Source organism: Apostichopus japonicus, chromosome 16 (genome assembly GCF_037975245.1).
Source record: "Apostichopus japonicus isolate 1M-3 chromosome 16, ASM3797524v1, whole genome shotgun sequence".
NCBI lineage: Eukaryota > Metazoa > Echinodermata > Holothuroidea > Aspidochirotida > Stichopodidae > Apostichopus > Apostichopus japonicus.
In genome coordinates, this window is record NC_092576.1 from 43,372,968 (window position 1) to 43,393,417 (window position 20,450).

At 35.3% G+C, this 20,450-nt stretch overlaps 1 protein-coding gene across 3 annotated transcripts; it reads right to left on the reverse strand.

The window, feature by feature from the left end:
• Positions 1 to 223: 223 nt before the first annotated feature.
• On the reverse strand, positions 224 to 17,277 carry LOC139983296 (uncharacterized). 3 transcript variants are annotated; one of them, XR_011798595.1, is made up of 6 exons: positions 14,814 to 15,863; positions 12,271 to 12,338; positions 7,099 to 7,182; positions 5,190 to 5,273; positions 4,240 to 4,312; positions 227 to 2,936 (listed from the first exon to the last, which is right to left on the reverse strand). XR_011798595.1 is itself a non-coding variant. In XM_071996759.1 (5 exons), exons 1-5 carry the CDS (start codon positions 17,098 to 17,100, stop codon positions 2,921 to 2,923), a joined length of 474 nt encoding a protein of 157 aa, XP_071852860.1. In that variant the 5' UTR covers positions 17,101 to 17,277; the 3' UTR covers positions 224 to 2,920. The 3 variants fall into 3 exon arrangements, 1 of the variants encoding a protein (XP_071852860.1); XM_071996759.1 differs by lacking the exons at positions 12,271 to 12,338; positions 14,814 to 15,863 and adding an exon at positions 16,884 to 17,277 and having other exon boundaries at positions 224 to 2,936; XR_011798594.1 differs by lacking the exon at positions 12,271 to 12,338 and having other exon boundaries at positions 231 to 2,936; positions 14,814 to 15,314.
• Positions 17,278 to 20,450: the final 3,173 nt, after the last annotated feature.

The following is a 20,450-nucleotide window of genomic DNA, read 5'->3' on the forward strand; positions in this document are numbered from 1 at the left end:
AAACCTACCGGAAAATAATTGGCAGGACTCTATATGTAAGGGATGGGCAATTCCAGTAATTTATATTAGTGGGGTACCCCTGGCAGTAGACCCCCAAAAAGCCCATCCCCTCATTGACCTAGGTCGGCTCATAAGGTAACCAGTTGATACCTACTGAAAAATGATAGGTATCACTCATATCTAAGGTTTGGGCATTTCCAGAAATTTCTATTAGAGGGGTACAAGTGCCAGTAGACCCCCAAAAAGCCCATCCCCTCATTGACCTAGGTCTGCTCATGAAGTATCCAGTTAAAAACTACCGGAAAATAATTGGCAGGACTCTATATGTAAGGGATGGGCAATTCCAGTAATTTATATTAGTGGGGTACCCCTGCCAGTAGACCCCCAAAATGCCCATCCCCAATCATCTCCACCAAAACTACTTTTCACCCAAAATGTTATATCTATAATTATATATATACATGCAAGGCATACTTAAAGATAGGATATAACAAAGTTTTGTGCAGCTTCAGCACTTTCGGAAATATATTTTTAAATTCATATCAGAGTCAATACAATATTTGAATGTTTGTTAGCCAATATATTAATATTTATGGTATTAAATAATAATAAAAGTCCAAAACCAACATAAACTTTGCTTACAAAGTAATGACCTTCAGTACAATACAACATTTGTGTAATCAGGGCTCTTATATCGCTTACTGAAATATTCAACCTGTCTCAATTTTGCCAACCAACAATTCTCCAATTGTGCAGCATCAGCCAATACTGCAATCCTTATCATCCACAAAAGTATGTGACTTTGTGAGCTTCGGAATTATCATCCTGGCATTTTTTAATATTAAAGGTATAATGTCATGAAATTCAAGGCAAAATGCAGTCAAGTATTAGTTTAGTTTCTAATTATTGGTTCATACATCAGCATCCTAAACACATGTGTTTGTTGTACCATTTATGTTGCATGATCATGTGCAATGGAACAGGCATGATTGCACAGGAGAATACTTGTCAGCCTACAGCTGGTGTACAAGCACCACTTGTTAAAGGCTCATACTGGCATTACTGTTATTGAAAGAAGATGCAATATGAACCACAGAAAATCATGCATATTTTTTTCATTAGATGCAGACACTGAAGAATTTCATTGATTTCCAATGCATATTTATATACTCTCTTCACAACATGTGAAAACAATATTCTGTATGTATAATTTGTAAAGGTGTTGTAGAACTAGGTGTTTAGCATTAGCAGTACATCAGTTAGGAATGCATTATTATGGGCTCTGTTTTGGTGTCAACACAATAACAGACTAAAACCTGCTAAATGTAGCACTTTATCATCAGGTTTCTAGTGCAATTATGTGGAAATGACAACCAGCTAAAAACTTGGGTTCTAAATTAAACTGCATAACTTTACCTTTACTTACTTACCCTCAACCATGTACATGCCCCTATTCAGTATTGTGGGTAATGTCAAATTTAATACACATCGACCAGTCACTAGTCAACAACTTCACACATCAACTTCCAGTTGCAGTATTATTGTACTTTCCATAACCTCATTATTCTTTTTGAAATGAGCGCCAAATGCAATGTGGGTTCATCTACTCAACCATCTACTCACCAAGTACGAGAACAGTCTAACTGACATCAGATGCAAATGCAAATACTATACTGTACATATGAGATTAACTACTGGCAGTTGTAACACATATTTTAAGAGAAGTCAATTATAAACTACTTTGAAAATCTATCTGCTTTAGTAGAAGATTCCAATTCGGGCTTTTTGTTCAGTGTATAGTAAAGGTTTTGAAATTATAAAAACAGAAAAAGAGCATCAATTCAGTTTTAATATGCAATACATTTTTAAATTGAAGTAAAACATTATTTAAATTCAATACAACTCATCAAATTTGTAATATAAACCTGAATGCAAATTGGTATAAAAGGGAGTTCCAATGCCCTAATAATGAAGTTTTGTAGATAAAAGGGAATAAGGATCATTAACTTAATATGATCAAATATGAAATATGACATTGTGTTTACAATTTAGCTGTATCTGGCTTATTTCTCTCTGGTGCAAACTGTTCATAAATTATTATTGAGATGATGCTGTCCCCCATAAATGGAAAAGCGCAGGATATTGACATTTAATTAATTTGGAACAAGAATTTATAATGATGTGACATGGCTTAATACTCCTTAGCCAGGTACAGTAACTCTCTTTTCTCTGCAATCACATGGTATTACAGGGCTTCAGGTTCAATTAACATACACTTAATTTGGAATACTAGTTTGTAGTATAGGTAAGTTCTTTTTCATTTGCAAAAAGGGACATCTAGTCAGGGGTAGCATGATCTATGCAGGGATTGCTTGATTTGTAATTTGAAGTTGTAACAACATTCCATTTGTATGCTATTGAAAATGTACAACCTAAGCAAATCAAATATCATTTTGTGTTACTATTCTGTTTTAATAGGAGACCTGTTCAATCATGGCTGAAACAAATTGCTTAATAGTTTTCCAAAACTACAAAGAACATGAATAACGCTTATCAATTTGAAAAACCAAATAATGTACATGAATACAGTGGTTCAGTTTCACCCTAATTACTTTGTGTTAGTGGTTGGTAATTTTGAATTGGTGTCGATAATATGACATACTTCTCCAGTTTTCCAAAAAAAAATAGGAAGATCATCTCATTAATTTCTTCTCTCACTAATTGGTTGTTTTTCTGAGACTATAACTTTAAATCTTTGTAATATTTTACAGGATCAACACACAAGATTAAATTAATCTGCCAACATACTTAACATTCTTTTCTCTGCCAGCTTCTGGCATTTGCCAGATTCATTTACAATTTTTGTTTCACAATAAACCAGTTGTATGGGACATCTTCGCCCTGTGTCTTTAGGAAGTCATTAATCTTTTTTTGATCTAGGTGCAAAAAGAAACATCAGCAAAGTATTAGCGACTTCTTAATATACAAATAATAAAAAATGGGAAAATCACCCCCTACCCCAGCCGACAAATTAAAAAAAACTGACTGAGGCAATCCCCCATTACTAACATCCTAGTAAAAACACTGCACAACTCATGAATAATTGATGACATAATGTCCTTTCCCATATGATCAATTGTATATCATTATTCACATGAATATTTAACAGTTTAATTCAAGTGGTTTTCCACACTATACTTAATTTTTACATATGTTATCAGAAAAGACTCGTAGATGACCTTGTTCTTTAACATCATACATAGATGAGCCACTACTTCATCGGCCATGTTAGGTAAGAAGCATTTGCAAAACGACATTTGACCTAATATTCATGTAAAATAGCTCAATTAAATATTATAACTAGGCTAACCATTATGTTTCAATACATGCCAATAATTAATATCAACACAAATGTCCACAAATCATCTGATCATGCACATTTCAGGGTAACATAGGGATAATTTGACACATTTGTTTACCAGAATAATAACAACATGGGTGCTAAAATATCTGATTGTGACTCATCTGACAAATCCCTCTTGCAAGTTTCCTTCTGTAGTGAGGGTGAGAGATTAAATTTTGAAAAGGAATGGGCTTGAGAAGTTAGCCTATGTTGGCAAAGGCTCTTACTATGTATATCCACCCCCCCCCCTCCCCCCCAAAAAATGTGAAACACTGACCTGTTCTGTGAATTTTGACAGATTATTAACAATATGAACTATACAGTGATGTCACTGAACCCCACATGGAATATTGTTGCTACTGAAAACTAGCTTACTCTAAGATACAGATACATGCAGTAGTCAACAGTATTGTGCCTGGCTAACCATAATTATGATATGATGGTATACATATATAGCAGACACAGTTGTCAACAAAGTTCTTGTTATTGAACTTTTTACTGTCTAGCTTGTGACTAATATGCCTAATATACATGATTACAAATTGAAACTCATGGTTTTAGTAAGTGGAATGCTGGAATGAATGATTAAAAGTAAATGGTCCATTCCATTAATTGAGGTTCCAGTTACTGACATTTTATGTGCCTTTTTATGTGCCATATAGTCTTCCATATTGTTATGCTTTTAAGCTTTATGGAAGACTTCCCTCCACTTTGTACTGTTGTGGCAAACAAATAAATAAATAAATAAATAATTAACTAATACTAAAGTCAAACATGGATCCACAATTGATTGAAGGTTTGATAAGACTTCCTGTGATTTAAGCAGATTTTTCTACCTTGCATCGTCTTTGAGGTTCCTGTGATGTATTTTCTTCTCATGGTTCTTTTCCCATATGGTATACTTCCTTACTGTAAGAAATAATATCATATCACATCAAATAGTAGAAGGTACTCAGTACTAGTAAATCACAGTGAAAACTTACAGAAAAACACAAACTATTTTGAACTGACATACAAGTGACCCTTGATACAATCTATACTCTCCTGCACTTCCATGAACAGGCATCTCTACACATGGAAGCACTTTCTATAACTAAAATGTCATGATTACTATAATTGCCCAAATTCATGCAAAAGCATTCAGCTTTGATATTATATGATATCACAATGCACAAGTGCTTCATCTGTCCCCACAAAGAGAGACACTGAACAGACACGGACCCATATTTAAGTGATCTTCAGCAGACCACAATATGAGCTGGGGTGGAGTCTAGAGTAATATCTATTTGCTAGAATTGAATGTATAGGAAAATTCTTCTTGACAAACCATCCCTGGTACTGTTGTACCACAACCACTTTGGGGTTGATTGGTCAAGATGCCCAAACAAACAATAATTTTGGCATCGGTGGGTAAGAATGAAGTACAACTGGTAGTCTGGTAACCAGTGAGATTTGGCCAAATCTTTATCCTTATATCACTATGTGTAGAGAACCATATGATGGTAAACTATGTTCACAGTGTTTCAAAATAACAATTTCAGAGCACCAGATTGGGATTGAATGTCCATACAACAAACAACCACCAGTCATTGCCTATCAGTTGTTAGCAGTGGAAGACTAAAACCTAATGAGCAGCACTGCTAAAATATACTTTGCATGTGATGAAATGATATGTGATCTAAAAATAATTGAGTAAACATAAAAGGAATTAACATAAATACTTCCATCCCTCCATTGTAGTATAAATTTTTGCTTTAATGCAAATGGTAGAGATTGCAGTCCATACCTTTTTGACCCTTTGAAGTGTTGCGACGGTTGCAAACAGGGAAATGATCTTCATCTCCATCACTCTCCTCATTAGTTGTTACAGCTAAAATTCAAAGCAGAAGACAGAGCTGGTTTACAGCATTATATAAAACAATATACTGGCAAGATAGTCAGAAATGCATGTTATTTGCTCATATATTTATGATCAATATCAATTTTATGTTTTCATTCCAATATTTAGCAAATATGCCCAATACAGCAGAACTTTGTCATGTGATTGTTTATCAATTGATATGCCATGTCAAGACCAGCTGTTGCACATAGGTGTAAACAGGTAAATCTTACTTTCCTTAACAATGCATTCAATTTGCTGTAACAATTGAGTAGAATATATGGTGTAATTATAATAGCACCCATACTACCTTGATTTTTCTCCACCTCTCCCCCACAATTTTTTCCAACATGGGTTAGCCATATCCATAACATAACATTCTTCATTCAATTAATTTCCAAATGAATAAAGACATTCCAAATGCAATGATCATGTCACAAGTTGAAATATTTTAATGAAAAGAATATTAAAAATGTGGATAATTCACATTGGAGCTTCAAGGTGGAATGTTGGCTTAAGTCAAAAGTAAAGGCAATTGATTCCACTGGTCCAATTTAATGAAAAATGATGGTACAATTGCTCATACAAATTCAACAAAGCATTACAGTATGTATCATGTACACAGTAATAGATGCATGTAGACATACACATGCAAAATGCTTCAGACAAGTGACAGCCTACAGTACAGTACAGTATATAATAAATATAGATCTGAAATGCTCTTAGTTTAATAATATTCTTTCATACCTGTAAAATTGTGCTTCCCGTTAAGAAATACAAAAAGAAATTTTACACTCTAAGATTTTTCTGCAAGTGCATCTTTTTGTTTTTATCAAATCTATTGTGGCCCTTGCTCACACATCTCTGGTCTGTGTAATGTTCCACTGGGACAAGTCCAAATTTTCCAAATCAATTATCAATAACTTTTTAAGTGTGTAGTGTACTTGATATGAAGCTGTTGAAAGTTTAAAATCTGTTCAGCTATTCAATGTATACTAGGTTGCTGCATGAATATGGAAGAATTCTCCTTAACCTATTCTCACATGTCCAAAAAAAAAGGACGGACTGCCTCCAGTTGACTATTCACACCATGCGCATGAATCTGTCTTGAATAGGTCTGTTCATTGTACGAATCAACAAAACACTCATTGCTGCAGGAATATAGCTCTCGAAAGTTATTGTACAAATCTCACAGCCCCACACTGAGACGGACCTACTGTACCACAGGTACAAGTACCATCGATAAACAGCTCTCTAAACCACCATGCAACAGCTCAAACAATTTGTTTGTTTCCTTTTGACAGATGAGATCAAAACCTATGTTCAGTTTTCCCCCTTAACACAGAATCCCACCACGCATACAGCCTCACACAGGTCTAAACAAAAAATAGAAGTTTCAGAGCACAAGTAAAGCAGGTTGGAAGTGAAAGTCCTAATAAAAAAAAAACAATGCTAATTGCCCATTAGGTGTTGTCGGTGGATAAAACTACATGCTTATACCTCTGATAAGTAGTTCTGTATTTTGTCAGGGAGTGTCACTACTCAACAAGCCCCATAGGGTTTTTAGTACACTTCCTTTCACAGGTTTTGGTTCATATCTCCTATGTTGTTATATCATATTTATGTTATAAAACAATATAAATGAAATGACAAAATGAAAGAAGCACTTCAAAAATATAGTTGCTCTAAAAATTACTATGTGGGAAATAAGAATAAGCAAGTTACAAGGTGTTAGACACATTCATCTACTTCTCTCCTGTATATGTGTACTATTAATTGTGGTTTCAATGCAAATGGCAGAGATTGCAGTCCATACCTTGTTGACCCTTTGAAGTGTTGTGACGTTTGCAAACAGGGACATGATCTTCATCTCCATCACTCTCCTCATAACTTGTTACAGCTAAAATTCAAAGCAGAAGACAGAGCTGGTATAGAGCATTATATAAAACAATATACTGACAAGATAGAATAACGCATGCTACTTGCTCAAGTTCCTTCAAGACAGTTGAGTAAATATGATGGGTGAAAACAGTAATAGAGGGTAGAGCAGGTAACTATGATAATGGAATTAGATGAAAAGCAGGACTGCATTGAAAAGCTATGAAGAAGGAGAGGGACAAACAGTAGTTGAAACTGGTTGGAAAAGCCTTAGGGGTTGAGTTCATTATAATAAGCACTTCACTTTTATCATGCCATACTCAATGGTATCAATCCTAAAATACAGTATTACAAAATGGGGTCTATGGCTTCAGCTACTCTACCCCATCCTTTTTCCTCATGGTACACCTTTTCCCTCTTCAGAGCTTCCTTGTGGGAAATTAGCTCTCCACAATATTCTACTAGGAACTCCCCTATGATGAACTTCCTATGTGCAATACTCCATAACCTGTAACCACAAAATATGCAGTTACAGTTGGTCAAGTTAATATCATTTTCTGGTCATCATAGTACTCACAATAATATGAGAGTTGATTACAACATGTAATTGACATTTAAAGGCATTCACAAGTAAAAGACCTGTCAACCTAATAATTTGGAGACATTCTTGAATCATCTGTTGTACAGTACCTCCAGGTTTACGTTATAGTTTGTACCCATGCAATATGACATAAACCTACATGAATGACCCACTTTCAATTATTTTTTGTACCTGTAGCTGATTTAAAATGATTTTGTGCAACAACAGTTAAATAACTAATGACATAATGTGTTGTCCTACCTAACACTATCAACTACTAGTTTGTACCAAGTAATCTATGTAATATATCATGCTTGCAAAATATTGGAAAGATAAACTATTGGAAGACCTAACGATAGGGCTCATTTGCGATTCAAGACCAACATAAATTTGAGTCTGATGCTAACATAGTGCCCTTCATACATGTACAGTATTATCATGTTTATAAGCACACATGTAGTACATAGGCTATCTGACTGATTTTAAATTGGTGGCACCACTAATATGAGATTTTGCCATGTACTATATAAATTCTTGTTAAAGTATAGCTTCATACCAAATATTATGCAGATCATTTGCATAGGATCATGCCAAATTAAATTGAAATTTTACATTAAGCCCCACATTAAAGGGAGCAGCTGCACAATGCACATATCTACTACCCCTGACCAACATGTATATATTTACTGCAATACAACATGTTTTAAGCATATATTATTACCATTCACAACACTGTTCGTCAAATACAGTACTGTGAATAATTCAAAAAGCTCAACTAACATACACACCAGTGCTGATGTATTTGAGACAAATTTAGACTCAACAATAAAGTCATCAATAAACTGGACTGAAAATCCCCATTTATCAACATTGTTAGTACATTAGTGAAAAGCCTTTTTTAATGGCCCCAAACTTCTCTTTACACAACATCTAAGTTGCATCGGTTAGAAAAATATCATAAAATTATAATGCTTTTGCAATAAACATTTCATGGTGCAAGAGCGGATTTAAAACAGCGGAACTACTTTCAAAGCACTGAAACATCCACATAGGCACTAATTTTTATTTTCTGGAGGTATAGACCCAACCATGCACGCATCGCCTGACGTTAGGCTACTTCTGGGCTCGGTCTAGTGAAAGGAGGATCACCTGGATCGAATGTTTGGCTCATCGCTTTGATAAGGCGTCATACTGAAGACAACATACTGAAGACAAAAGTTTGAACTTTGCATCAAGATGGCTTAACTTAGTTCAAGACATACCATTAGTTGCCACCTGAGGCTTGAAGTTAGATTTGCAAAGAAAATCATAGGAATATTTCCACTCCCAGAGATGGCAACCCTGAGGATCAGAGACCAGACCAGAGCTGATGTTTATTTTTTTACCAGTGGTTTTTAATATTTGTGTAACTTTTTGATGTGCAATTGGCAATTTAATGGGTGAGTGAAACCATGCTGTCTCCATTTTTTTTACTCTCCCCAATGAGATCAAAGCATAACCGTGCCATAAAGTATTATTTTAAGCAAGTGTTGTAATAATATTGTAGGGTAAGTGTATCCTAACCCAGTAATGTTACTAAAAAATTAGGTCCCGATCGAACAACAATTGCATTTATTTTTACTGGGCCCTAGTTGCTATCGTATCACTTCCCAATCCCATACTGTGCAGATATATTCTACACTATAGGGCAGCTGGTCAAGTACTGTACCTTACTAGCTTCACTGCTTTACCTCTGTTCGCCTGTCCTGCCCCTTCAATCAATTTTCACCGCCCAGTCCCCCATTCATTAGCCCTTATATTTGTACTTCCCTGTCGCCAACTCCATAGGTTTATTTTTTTCTTGCTAAATTCCACAGTTCACTATTCACTATTTGTATGCGCATATCGTAAGCCTGTTTGAACTTCAGAGTTTTAAACTACACATGCGCAAAGCCTCAAAACCTGATCCAATATTTACCCTGGGCTCTTTGCAGTGTCTGTAAACAACCAGCTCCACGAAAATTACAGTGACCCAGGGATAGGCTATATCAATAACTTTCTACGAAATATGCATTAAAAAAATCCTTTAAATTTGACAATGCAGGAAGTTCAGTAATTTACCCAGGAACCTGTTTTAAAAATTACCAAATTTATTGTATGCATGGTTCACCACAAATAAGCATATTCTGAAAATTTTAGTTGAACTGCTTCACCACTGGTCTGATTTTCATTGTGAATTGCTTCCCAATGGGTTTGAAATATTCACTAGAAATGCCAGTTGTTGCATCTGTACCTGTACTTGAAGTTCCTCTTTTGCATAAAAAAAAGGTTGGTAGATTAGAAACTAGAAAGGGAAATTGTGAACCCCCTTTAGAGTTGTATATTCAACCTCAACCATTGACAACTAGAGTGATTCAAATGAAAACTAGTCACATTTTTTAACAAGCAGATTTGAGAGCTATGAAATTCATTCAGTTGCACGCACTGATCAAGGTTTTCAACTCAAAATGGGATGTTTAGATTTGCAGCTACAGCAAGGGGCGGGTCCATTCTTTATTAATTTATAATATAAGACTATCATGATATTCCACCCAATAATGCAATATCTGCCACAAGTATTTGTTCACAAGCAGAAGATATTTATTGTGTAATGGATTGTTCAGGAATGTTTTGCCAAAACCAAATAGTGGATAAAGTCATGTGTATTATGTGTACAGAAGCAGTTTAAATGGCATAGTTTGTATATAGGTTATAATAAAGGGTTAGCCTGTCATTTTCTATGAGTTACTGTGTATGTACAGTACATTACCAAAAATGGTATTTACATGTATGCCTTTAATGAAAAAATATAGGAGTTTCATATTGTAGCTACTGTAGGCCTTTTCTTCATAATAGTACCAACCATTGGCAAATGTGTTTCACTTTGTAGGAAAGAAATACTTTTTTTGAGATGTGCAGATGAGGTTTTGCATCTCTCAAATGTTTCATATTGATAGGTCAGTATATACCTTTTAAAAAACATGTGTAGATTTATTTTGGTGTAATGTAGCATAAAATTTGCAACTTGTGGATTTGGCCAACAATTTACTCAGCGATTAAAGTTAAATTTATAGTGGATATTAGTGAAATTACTAGTGATTGCTCGAAAAGATTGGAGAGTTGCAAGCAAATCTGCCAAACCAGTGGTGACATGTTAATACAAGGGGTTGACAGCACCAAAATTAATGCATGTAACTTTTGACTGCATGTTACTTAAATAGCTTACATGTGTGTGCGCACGTGTGCATGCACACATGTAAGCTATGTGTGCATGTGCATGCAAGTAAAATATTCAGTGTCCCGAAATGGCCTACATAAACAAAACCCAGGAGTAACTTTGAAAACACCCTTTTTGTATTTTTCACTTGTGGTGCAGGTAATGATTTGTTTGTGCAGGTAATATTTGTTTAACCTACATGTACATGTGCATGTACAATTTTTTTGTTGTAATTGGAACACTGGTTGACAGTCACTAGTTTATTACACCTCTGTTTATAGCTCCATGATTACACATTCAAGAAAGAAAACAGCCTCAGGCCATACCAATTACAGGTCACTACATCAAACCACTATACATCTGTTGCATTCAATTCAATACTATGAATGCCATAACATATTGACAAATCCCAAGACTTCTAGTCATTAAAGTTACAGTAAATTCATCAAATCTTTGACATGGCAATGTGTGCACCTACTCTAAACAATGGCAGTGAGGGAAGATCTCACCATGAAATGTATAAATGTCCCAATGCACCAACTCACATATCCATGAATGTAAACACCTGTTCCAACATGCATGACCATAAACATAATACTTTTTATAGAACAGGTTTAGCAGATGACTCTTTAGTTCTGTTTCTCGATAGACATAAATTTGGCATCCTAATAACCACTTCTTAGATAACAATTATTTTACCTCTGTGTGAAAGCATCCGTGACTAAAACAGCTATGTAAATTAGTGTACTGGTTTCATCTTAACAAGTTATACGTGCTGGGCAGAAGAGCAATAGAGACAGAAATTGCCCTAGGATTGATTACAGATAAAAGATAAAAGTGAATCTGTGTAAGAATGGCACTGTATACTGCGTGGCACAGTGCAGCACAGTGTAACAGGAACTGGAATAGATACTTACAGTTGGAGTAGTTTTATGTGGTTCGAGTTAGTGTTAATATTTACTAACAGCTGTATGCCGTTCTATGCCATATACTGTGTAAGGTGGGAGAAGGAAGGGGAAAGGGTAACTACAATGTTCGCTCTACATTAGCAACATAGGTCTCTGCAGGTTGATATGTACATATGCTTTTACTTTAACCTTTGATTTGGTCCATGACACTTGCATTTATTAATTTATGTGTAGTGGATTATGTGCAAAGGCTTGATGCGTCAAGTATAGTAATGCTCAGTTAACAGAGACAGCAAATGAATATACTGTTATCAGTGTTCTTTCTGACAAAGTAATCTTGAATTTCAAGGTAATGATTCTCATGTCTGCTTTGGTAGAATACTGTACCTAGTTTTGCAGTACTTTTCTAGGACTTATATTCCGAGAGCACCATTGGTATTCATGTGTAGCCTTACCTATGGAAAATGGAGACATATTTTTAGTGTGTTTCACAGAACATGAGTCTTGAAAGTAGAATGCATAAATATGCTATTGTTTAAGTGTAAAATACATTTTAAAAATTTAAGGGTTGGAACAGCCCTTTTCCTTTCATTTACATCAAACCTCTCTCATTGACCAAAAATCTTTCACTTGTATTCTTTTTTATCATATGCTTTTTATATTCATGATGTAAGATCCTTTTATAATGAAATTTGTTTGATGTAACTTTGATGTTTACCTACTTCACAAGTTAAAGAGAAATTTGTTCAAAACTTTCTCAAGGCAAGAGGGATGTTATGAAGTGATATTCTACACTCCCCTCCCATGTACTTAAAGTTCTTATCAAACAAGATTATTTATTCCTTTGCATTATTGACCTTCAACTTTCCCCTTCTAGGGTAGGGTACTACAGTTCCCAAAATTATAGATATACTTTAGAAATTGTTCTGTCCATTTCCCAGATGTATACAGTACTGTAAGGAAGGTTCAGACAAGGAAAATCAACTAAAAATTAGGATAAAGAGTTGTTTTCATTCTCACTTTGTGATATTTGGACCAGCGAAGACTAGAGAATACCCAGAGTTTTAGCAACTGCCTAAAACTGTATGATCTGATCTATTATTTACGTCAATGAGTTTCATTCAATCTGGGATCAAACAATATAAGAGAAAACTAATTAATGATAGCCTTTAAACTTTGTTTCTAAACAGATATGCTTGAATTACAAATAAAAGAAAAAAAAACCCATAATCAATGCATCTAATTAATGCATATACACAGTGTTCGACTTATGGCCAAAAAATTGCATAGCAACAAATTTCGACAATTGCTATACAATATTTTTGTTGCATAGCAGTTGCCCAATATTGAATAGCAGGTTTGAAATTACCACAAAACGGACCAAATGTTGGCGATCAATGTATTAACTACAAAATGTTTCTTTATTATTATTATTTATACTAGTGTTGCTATTTGCAATATCGGCAGCATATCGGTATCGGTAAAATTTTGCCTAATTGCCGATAACAGCAAACCGATATTGAACTTTTCTTTTTAACAGCAGAGCTACCTGTACTTATTTATACTTGCAATGATTTGTTAATCTGCCCAAGACGATCCATTTCTTTAGCGTCAGTTAAACTCAGATTCATTTTCGATTAATATCCATGGAAACCTGACTCTCCGTAACATCTAAAAACACGTCTACGGCGCGCGAATATAACCAATGACCTTTGTGAACCTTGGCCCACACACAGCATTAGTGCAGCATATATACACTGTACTAACCATTCATTTCCTCAAAGGCCTCCGTGAAACCTTAAACATGATGCATACAGTAACTGCACAGTTCAGCAGTGTTGGAAAACCTTGTTCAATTTTCCGCGAACACAGTGCCGATTTCCCGCCGGTGTTCGCCTGCCTAGCACGCGTAACGTGCGAGCATAAAGGCGTGGTGTCCAGGGGCCCGTCATAGGGCTATGGTGGGGTCATGGGGTAGAACCCCTCGTGGGGATCCTGGGGGCGAAAGCCCCCGAAAATTGTTGTCATTTTTTGCGATGTCTGGCGATGAAACAATTCGCAGTTGAGGATGCAAAATACTGACAACTTTTTTTATTTAAATTGTCACGAAACTGATGAAAATTTTAAAATGACAAGTTAAAGTAGCTATATTATGTTATAAAATGAAAAGAGATTTAATCTGTCTTTCAATCTTTAAAAAGTGCAACTTACAAAACTTCCGATATTATGAAACAAACAACGTTCAGCAAAGCCCCGTTTCTAGACTGCCTAACAGTGAATAGCGTGCACTATGCGTACATTTTTACAACTGCAGTGTTTAACCCTATACCCAACTACTGTACCACGGTACATGTGCTGCGAATTTGCCCAGGTACCTTCCCAACAACTGTGAGCTCATCCCCTGTGTAACACCTGTTTGTTAACATTTTTTTGGCACGTTGCCAGGGAGTTTAGTTACGTGAGATCCGTAACCGCCGAGGTGGTTAGGCTATTTGCTTTACACTTAACTATGGTAGGATAATATTTTTTCAGGTTTTTTTTTGGCTATACGGTCAAGTGAATAAGTTGTACATTGAGTATAAACTCAATAAATTATAACTTCTACATTGTGATCGACAGTTCGTAAGTTAAGGTTTGAGTGTTTGCTCCCAAATCTGACTAGGAATTTGTATCGCACAAATCGGCACAATGTGCGATGCTGATTTGGAAACGTCTCGCAAGTTTGTCGTTTTGGATCGCATTTTGCGATGCGATACCGGAAAAATCGAACACTGCATATACATATACATACATAAACAGAATAATTCGAATTCGCGCAAGTGAACCCTGCACTACATTAGATCGAAAAAGACGTGCAATTAAACCAAACTAAACATACTAAATTTCCCGTTACTTCTACATAAAATATCAATACAAAAACAACAACTTACTTCTTTGGCAGTATACTAAAATCACACGCTATAATAACTTCAGACTATCAAGCTTTCCTGAGAAAAAACGGTTAATAGTTCTTACAGTAAACAAATCGACCGTGAAGGAATGTCGTAATTGTTTCCTGAGCGTGACCGGAAATTAAATGCTAAAATATGATAAATGAAAAGGTTAAATAGAACTGAAGCGTGCAGTAATCCCGACTGCTCGCAACATCATTCATCAGTGATAAATTTGAAAATGTTCTTTATGTTCAACATTAGGGTATATTGAACCAGTCACTGTTGAGATGCACATCATGTGTCCGTCCAAGCTTTTACAAATTTCGGATTGTTTTTCTTGGGATTTATTATTTCTGGAAAGTTAGCAGAATCAATCAGACATATCAATTCCTTTCTTTCTAAAATGCACACTAAACATCCTTCAAAATAGCCCTCTTACTGACCGACGCGTATGACTCATCACCTGGACCGAAAATCCTGTGGCTCTGTGCGGTCAAGTTGGTTGAACTATTCCATTCATCAGAGGGGGTCTTAAACAGTGTTTCTTTAATTAGGATTGCATTAGATAAGTTAATTGGTAATTACTTGCTTCAACATTTAATGATGCATATTCTACGGTCATTTTCTTTGAAATAATATTAAGTTCGATATAATATGATGTTTTGAAAGCGAATCTCGGCTGTGGCGTAGTAGGTGAACACTGTGCATTGTGTGGCTGTACCCTATTGCAGAGTACAGGATACACATATTACGTAACGGCGTGCCCACCGAATAAAGCGTAACTTGTATTTTTCTTAGAAGATATTCGATTGGATTGTACTTGGTCCGATTGAAGATAGTGACCAATGAAAATGAATTTAACATCAATTTAAAGTTATTATATATAAAGAAAAAATACTTCCCAAAACCGTTTGAACTAAATTTGTCAATGAATATTCAAGAGGAAGGTTACGCAAACAAAGTACGGCTATCAAATGGTGATTTTCTTCAGTATTTACTGTGTGTTATCAATGAGGGTTTTGAGTTTGATATTTATTAAGCTTGCATCGTAAATCACCCAAGTCCGGTGGAATTTTAAACTGTATTGTTAAGAACAGAACTTGAGAGACAACACATTTCTCTGTTTAGTGCAGTTTGAACTAAGTTTCTTCGGTATAAACTTTTCACATTATGGCTGTAGGAAAATGGTCTATATGGTTAAGTCATAGGCCTAAAACTGTGGCGGTCGAACTCAGTTCGGGTGCCGCACAGGGAATGGCGCTGAGGAATTGATATGCTTACAATGGTTGTTATGGGTATGATTTAATGAATTGTGTGTAATCAGTATCTTGAAGTAATTTTACAAAGGACTTTATTGAACTTTTGTATTACAGAAAAAATGATTTGTGTTGTCAATGGAACTATTTGATCATTTTTTTTTTGAGTGGGACTTCTTGGAGCATTATAATAAATTTCCCCCGCGGGCAGCGATAATGCCATATTTTTCCAAGCTTACAGGTGGTATTTGCCACATAGGCCAATAGTATTGGTGGTATTGTTAACAGGTGATTTGAATTAGTGCTTTCAGAGAAATCCCATGATAAATGTTTTGTTGCAATTAATGACCTTTTTTTCCATACAAAATGCAGTAGGCACTAGGCCTTTATAATTAGGCTAGTCCAAAATCGGTCAAATAATGAATCATTGTTTATCAATGAAGCTCAACCTAGCTCAAATATATATTCATATGAGTGCTCAGCAAAAAGGAAAACAAAATTGTGAAAAAACCTATCCATACTCCAAACACAACTCTCTTCTAAGTTTCTGAAGCCCTGACGCGAAACGTTTGGAACTGCCCTAGTACTACCAAGTACTAGGCTAATAGTAATACACGATATTATCAATAAGGCTTATGATAAGCATAGTTACGTTTTAACTAAGTTAGGCCTAACGTTATGCACAGCCTATAGACCTAACCAGCTGGCGTAATTAGGAGAAAGCCATAAATAATAGCCAAGGAGAGTGTGCTTCGAAAATATAATACGGCCGCTTATGCCATTAAATGAACTACACAAACAGTTAACTTACCGTTCTTCCCGCGCCGTGTGACTCGCACATCTGCATTTGGATGAACTGTATCTAGGCATATACTCGATAGGCTAGCTAGGCACGATCGAGGTTCGCGTACGTACGTATAGCTGTACTGCGCGAAGAGCGTAACGTAATAGAGGGCCGGCTTCTCTTCGGTGCAATAAGATACCGTGCAATACAATATTGGCAATATATCTTCATTTTCGCGATTCATTGCTTAAAAGAGGCTAATATATTTTTCCTTTGGGTAATATGTTTAAAAGGGTGATTTTATAATAAAGATATACATATCGATTTTCATTTTAAAGGCCGTAATCAAAATGTTGCCGAAAGTGCTGTTTTTAACACACGCACATATAGCCATATCAGAATGCCCATCTTCAATGCTTTCTAATTTACCTAGTTTTTAATTAATCTTTATAAATCTTAATAGAAACGAACATTTTTGAACCCCCCTTGACTCGCTTACAACAATATTTGCAGAATGTACCTCTATCGTTCCAATTTAAAAGGCAGAACTTAGGGCGACAGTATATATGTCGCCCTAAGTCAAATGGTGCCCTAGTGCTATTTTTTTCACATGAAGTGTTGCCTAACGGTCGGATTTATATATATATATATATATATATATATATATATATATATATATATATATATATATATATATATATATATGTATATGTATATATATATATATATATATATATATATATATATATATCTTTGCAACCGAAGGGCCATTCAATGAGGCGACATGACAGACTCTGTTACAAAATAGCGGATAGTCGGAAACTTGGTAAAAAGTAAGGGTGCACCTACTCCAAGACTGAGTTCCTGCCTGAGTTTAATAGAGAGTTCTGGTGCATCCCTTGTAAAAAAAGACACAACTAGCATATTGCATGATTTAGGTGATGATAATGTATGCATGAATGTATGTATATTAGATGCTCTTGCAAGCAGGAACTCGCAAAGAAGCCTCATCTGATTATCAAAGCAAGGCAAAGTGTTCATAACACATGCTTCAAATTGTCATTACCATCTGAAAGATTCAAAGACAAGTTCAAGTTTTTCTTCCAGCTACTCGCCTCTCGACTTGATCACTCCAGAACTCTATTGCTCTTTATCTCGCATACGTCATATAGTTTGTTTTGCTTTGTAGGAAGCAGTGGGCTTAAGTCCTGTTGAATCTGGAAATAAGGAGTCAATTACATAAACAATACTAAAAAACGGATTGTTGGTAATAATCAAATGTTTAACTAACATCATGAGCAATCTTTCAAGGGATACTTTGATATCAGTAGCTTTTCTTAATATTAATTATCAATATGTACTGCTAAGTGCTAGTTACAACACTACTATGCAAATCATTGTATGTTTTCTCTTGTGGAGTTTAATTCTATGATGCTGTTCATTAAAATTCTGTCACCTTTCTCTGGACATTGTACTTATACATTGTTCATGTTATCTTTGTTTGTTTGCCCTAGCCTAACACTGCAGGAACATTTCAGATTCAAAAATAATTTAAAGGCTAGCCTAACACTTTAAGTCAAGTATAGGCAAGCCCACACCCACACCTGTTTCCATACATTGTGTAGATATATGTTTCATTTCTTGGGGAATGATATATATCGTTTGTTCCATTAAAATCACAGTAATTGTTTTTAAGTAACTAGAGTTAATGTAGAGATTTTTAAATTTCTTTATTCCGTTCAAAAATTATTTCTCATATCACTTCGTCGGTATTTCTTCTGCCGATTATAGAGAAGGACACATTACTGTCACAATGACGTGCTTATCAATCTGTTATACTGAAAGTCAGAAAAAAAGGGTAAAAATCATCAAATTGTACTTGATGGATCATTTACCAAAGAAAGTGGAATCTTGATGAGTTCGGCTGCCTCAGTTTTGAGATGTCACATCGGACATGTTTATATAGTTTGGAGAAAATGTTACGTAACACTGTAAATTACGTTATGGTTCGTGGTAATAGTAGAAAGACGGTACTTTCATGTGTGCAGGGTATAATTGTGGGTGTCACGTAAGTACAAACACCATCCATCTTTGAACCAGGAATCTTTAAATAAAAAAAAACTAATCTAACAGAAATTATTGAGTTTACCTCCCTGGTAATTAATTGGTGTATGTTGTCAAAGTGAATATAGTGATTCCAGAACAAGAATCGGTGGGTGAGTGGTTATGGATGATGTCAGTGAATGGTAGTAGGAGTGGAGAAGATATGACGGTTTCATTACGTCATCGAAAAGTCCAAACTGACTCATTACGTCTTGGCATATCTTGAAAAAGTAGAAGCACGTTATAACTTAACAAAATGTATAACGAAAACTTGACACAAAATCTGGGAAAAAATGTCGAAAAGATTAAAAGTGAAATATGGATTTCGGAGGATACGAATAGTTAAATATGTAGTGTTTGTTTTCTCCATAATACTACACAATTAAATTAGTTTACACATTTTGAATTTAATGATACATATTGTATGGAGTATCCATTTCTTTATCTTGTTATTCATGATATATAATTTGAAGAGGACTAATTAATGACCATTGCTGACACAAGAGGTAACATTGTTTTATGTGGCTTCTATATTTCGTTAAGGAATGGAAAGTTTGAGAGGGTCTATTGTTACCCTAATGCTTCTGTATGATAGCCATTCTTTGTGGCGTAGAAACATTTTAGAGCAATGATTACAAATATTAATATGTTATTGCATTTATTTTGTACCAAATCCTTACATTTAAATTTCACTTACCTTTGCCTGGGTTCCTAGAACCACTGGTTAAAATCATATATAAACGGTTGTCATATTTAGAGATTATTAACTATTACACGTAAACTCTGATTGGTGGAAAATTAACATGTGAGAGTTAGATATGCAAACTATGCAAAATGAAGATCTTTCATTGAACGTCAAATCTTCAATGGTAATAAAAGTTAAGTAAATCATCTGTGGATGAATCTGTCTACTTCGTTAACACTTTGTTGTTTCATCTCTAATTCGTCGTCCTATGTGATACCACTTTAAAATAACGCCTTACTGGACCGGAGTTAAAGGTACGAAGCTCCCTTAATTGATAGATCCTTGCAGAATTGTTCTCTACGGATGTACGAAAGTGCATAAACGAGCGGGGATACATCACTGCGAAACAGGAAACAGGACTCAAATATGCTTTGACAAAGCATGTTTGACGGGAACTTGATGCGCATTGTCAATAGCCATAATGGACAGCAGGAAAAGGAAAAACAGTTTATTTGTCTGTAAGTTAAGTCGAAAATACTAAATGTAAGAGCAGCACTCAACAACAAGCCAGACACGAGCATCAATTATAAGTCGTTAAGGGAACACCTACTCACAAACACGCACCCTTCCCGCTTCAAACCTGCCCCTCTCCCCTTACACTTTGCTGATTGTGTAACATCTTGTTGATATTTAAACTTTTTTTTCAAAGAACAGCCACTCTGTACAACATTAGTTATGTACATAATAAGTACTTTGTTAGGAAATCCGACACTGATCCTGAACTTGTGACTGAAAATCATCATCTA

What these genes read in the sequence shown, in the direction of transcription:
- LOC139983296 (XM_071996759.1), bottom strand. Translation starts at nt 17,100, where the DNA reads ATGAATCGCGAAAATGAAGATATATTGCCAATATTGTATTGCACGGTA. An exon ending in CACACGGCGCGGGAAGAACG is followed by an intron (nt 7,183 to 16,883) that starts GTAAGTTAACTG and finishes TTTGAATTTTAG; the next exon opens with CTGTAACAAGTTATGAGGAG. An exon ending in CACTTCAAAGGGTCAAAAAG is followed by an intron (nt 4,313 to 5,189) that starts GTATGGACTGCA and finishes TATTTCTTACAG; the next exon opens with TAAGGAAGTATACCATATGG.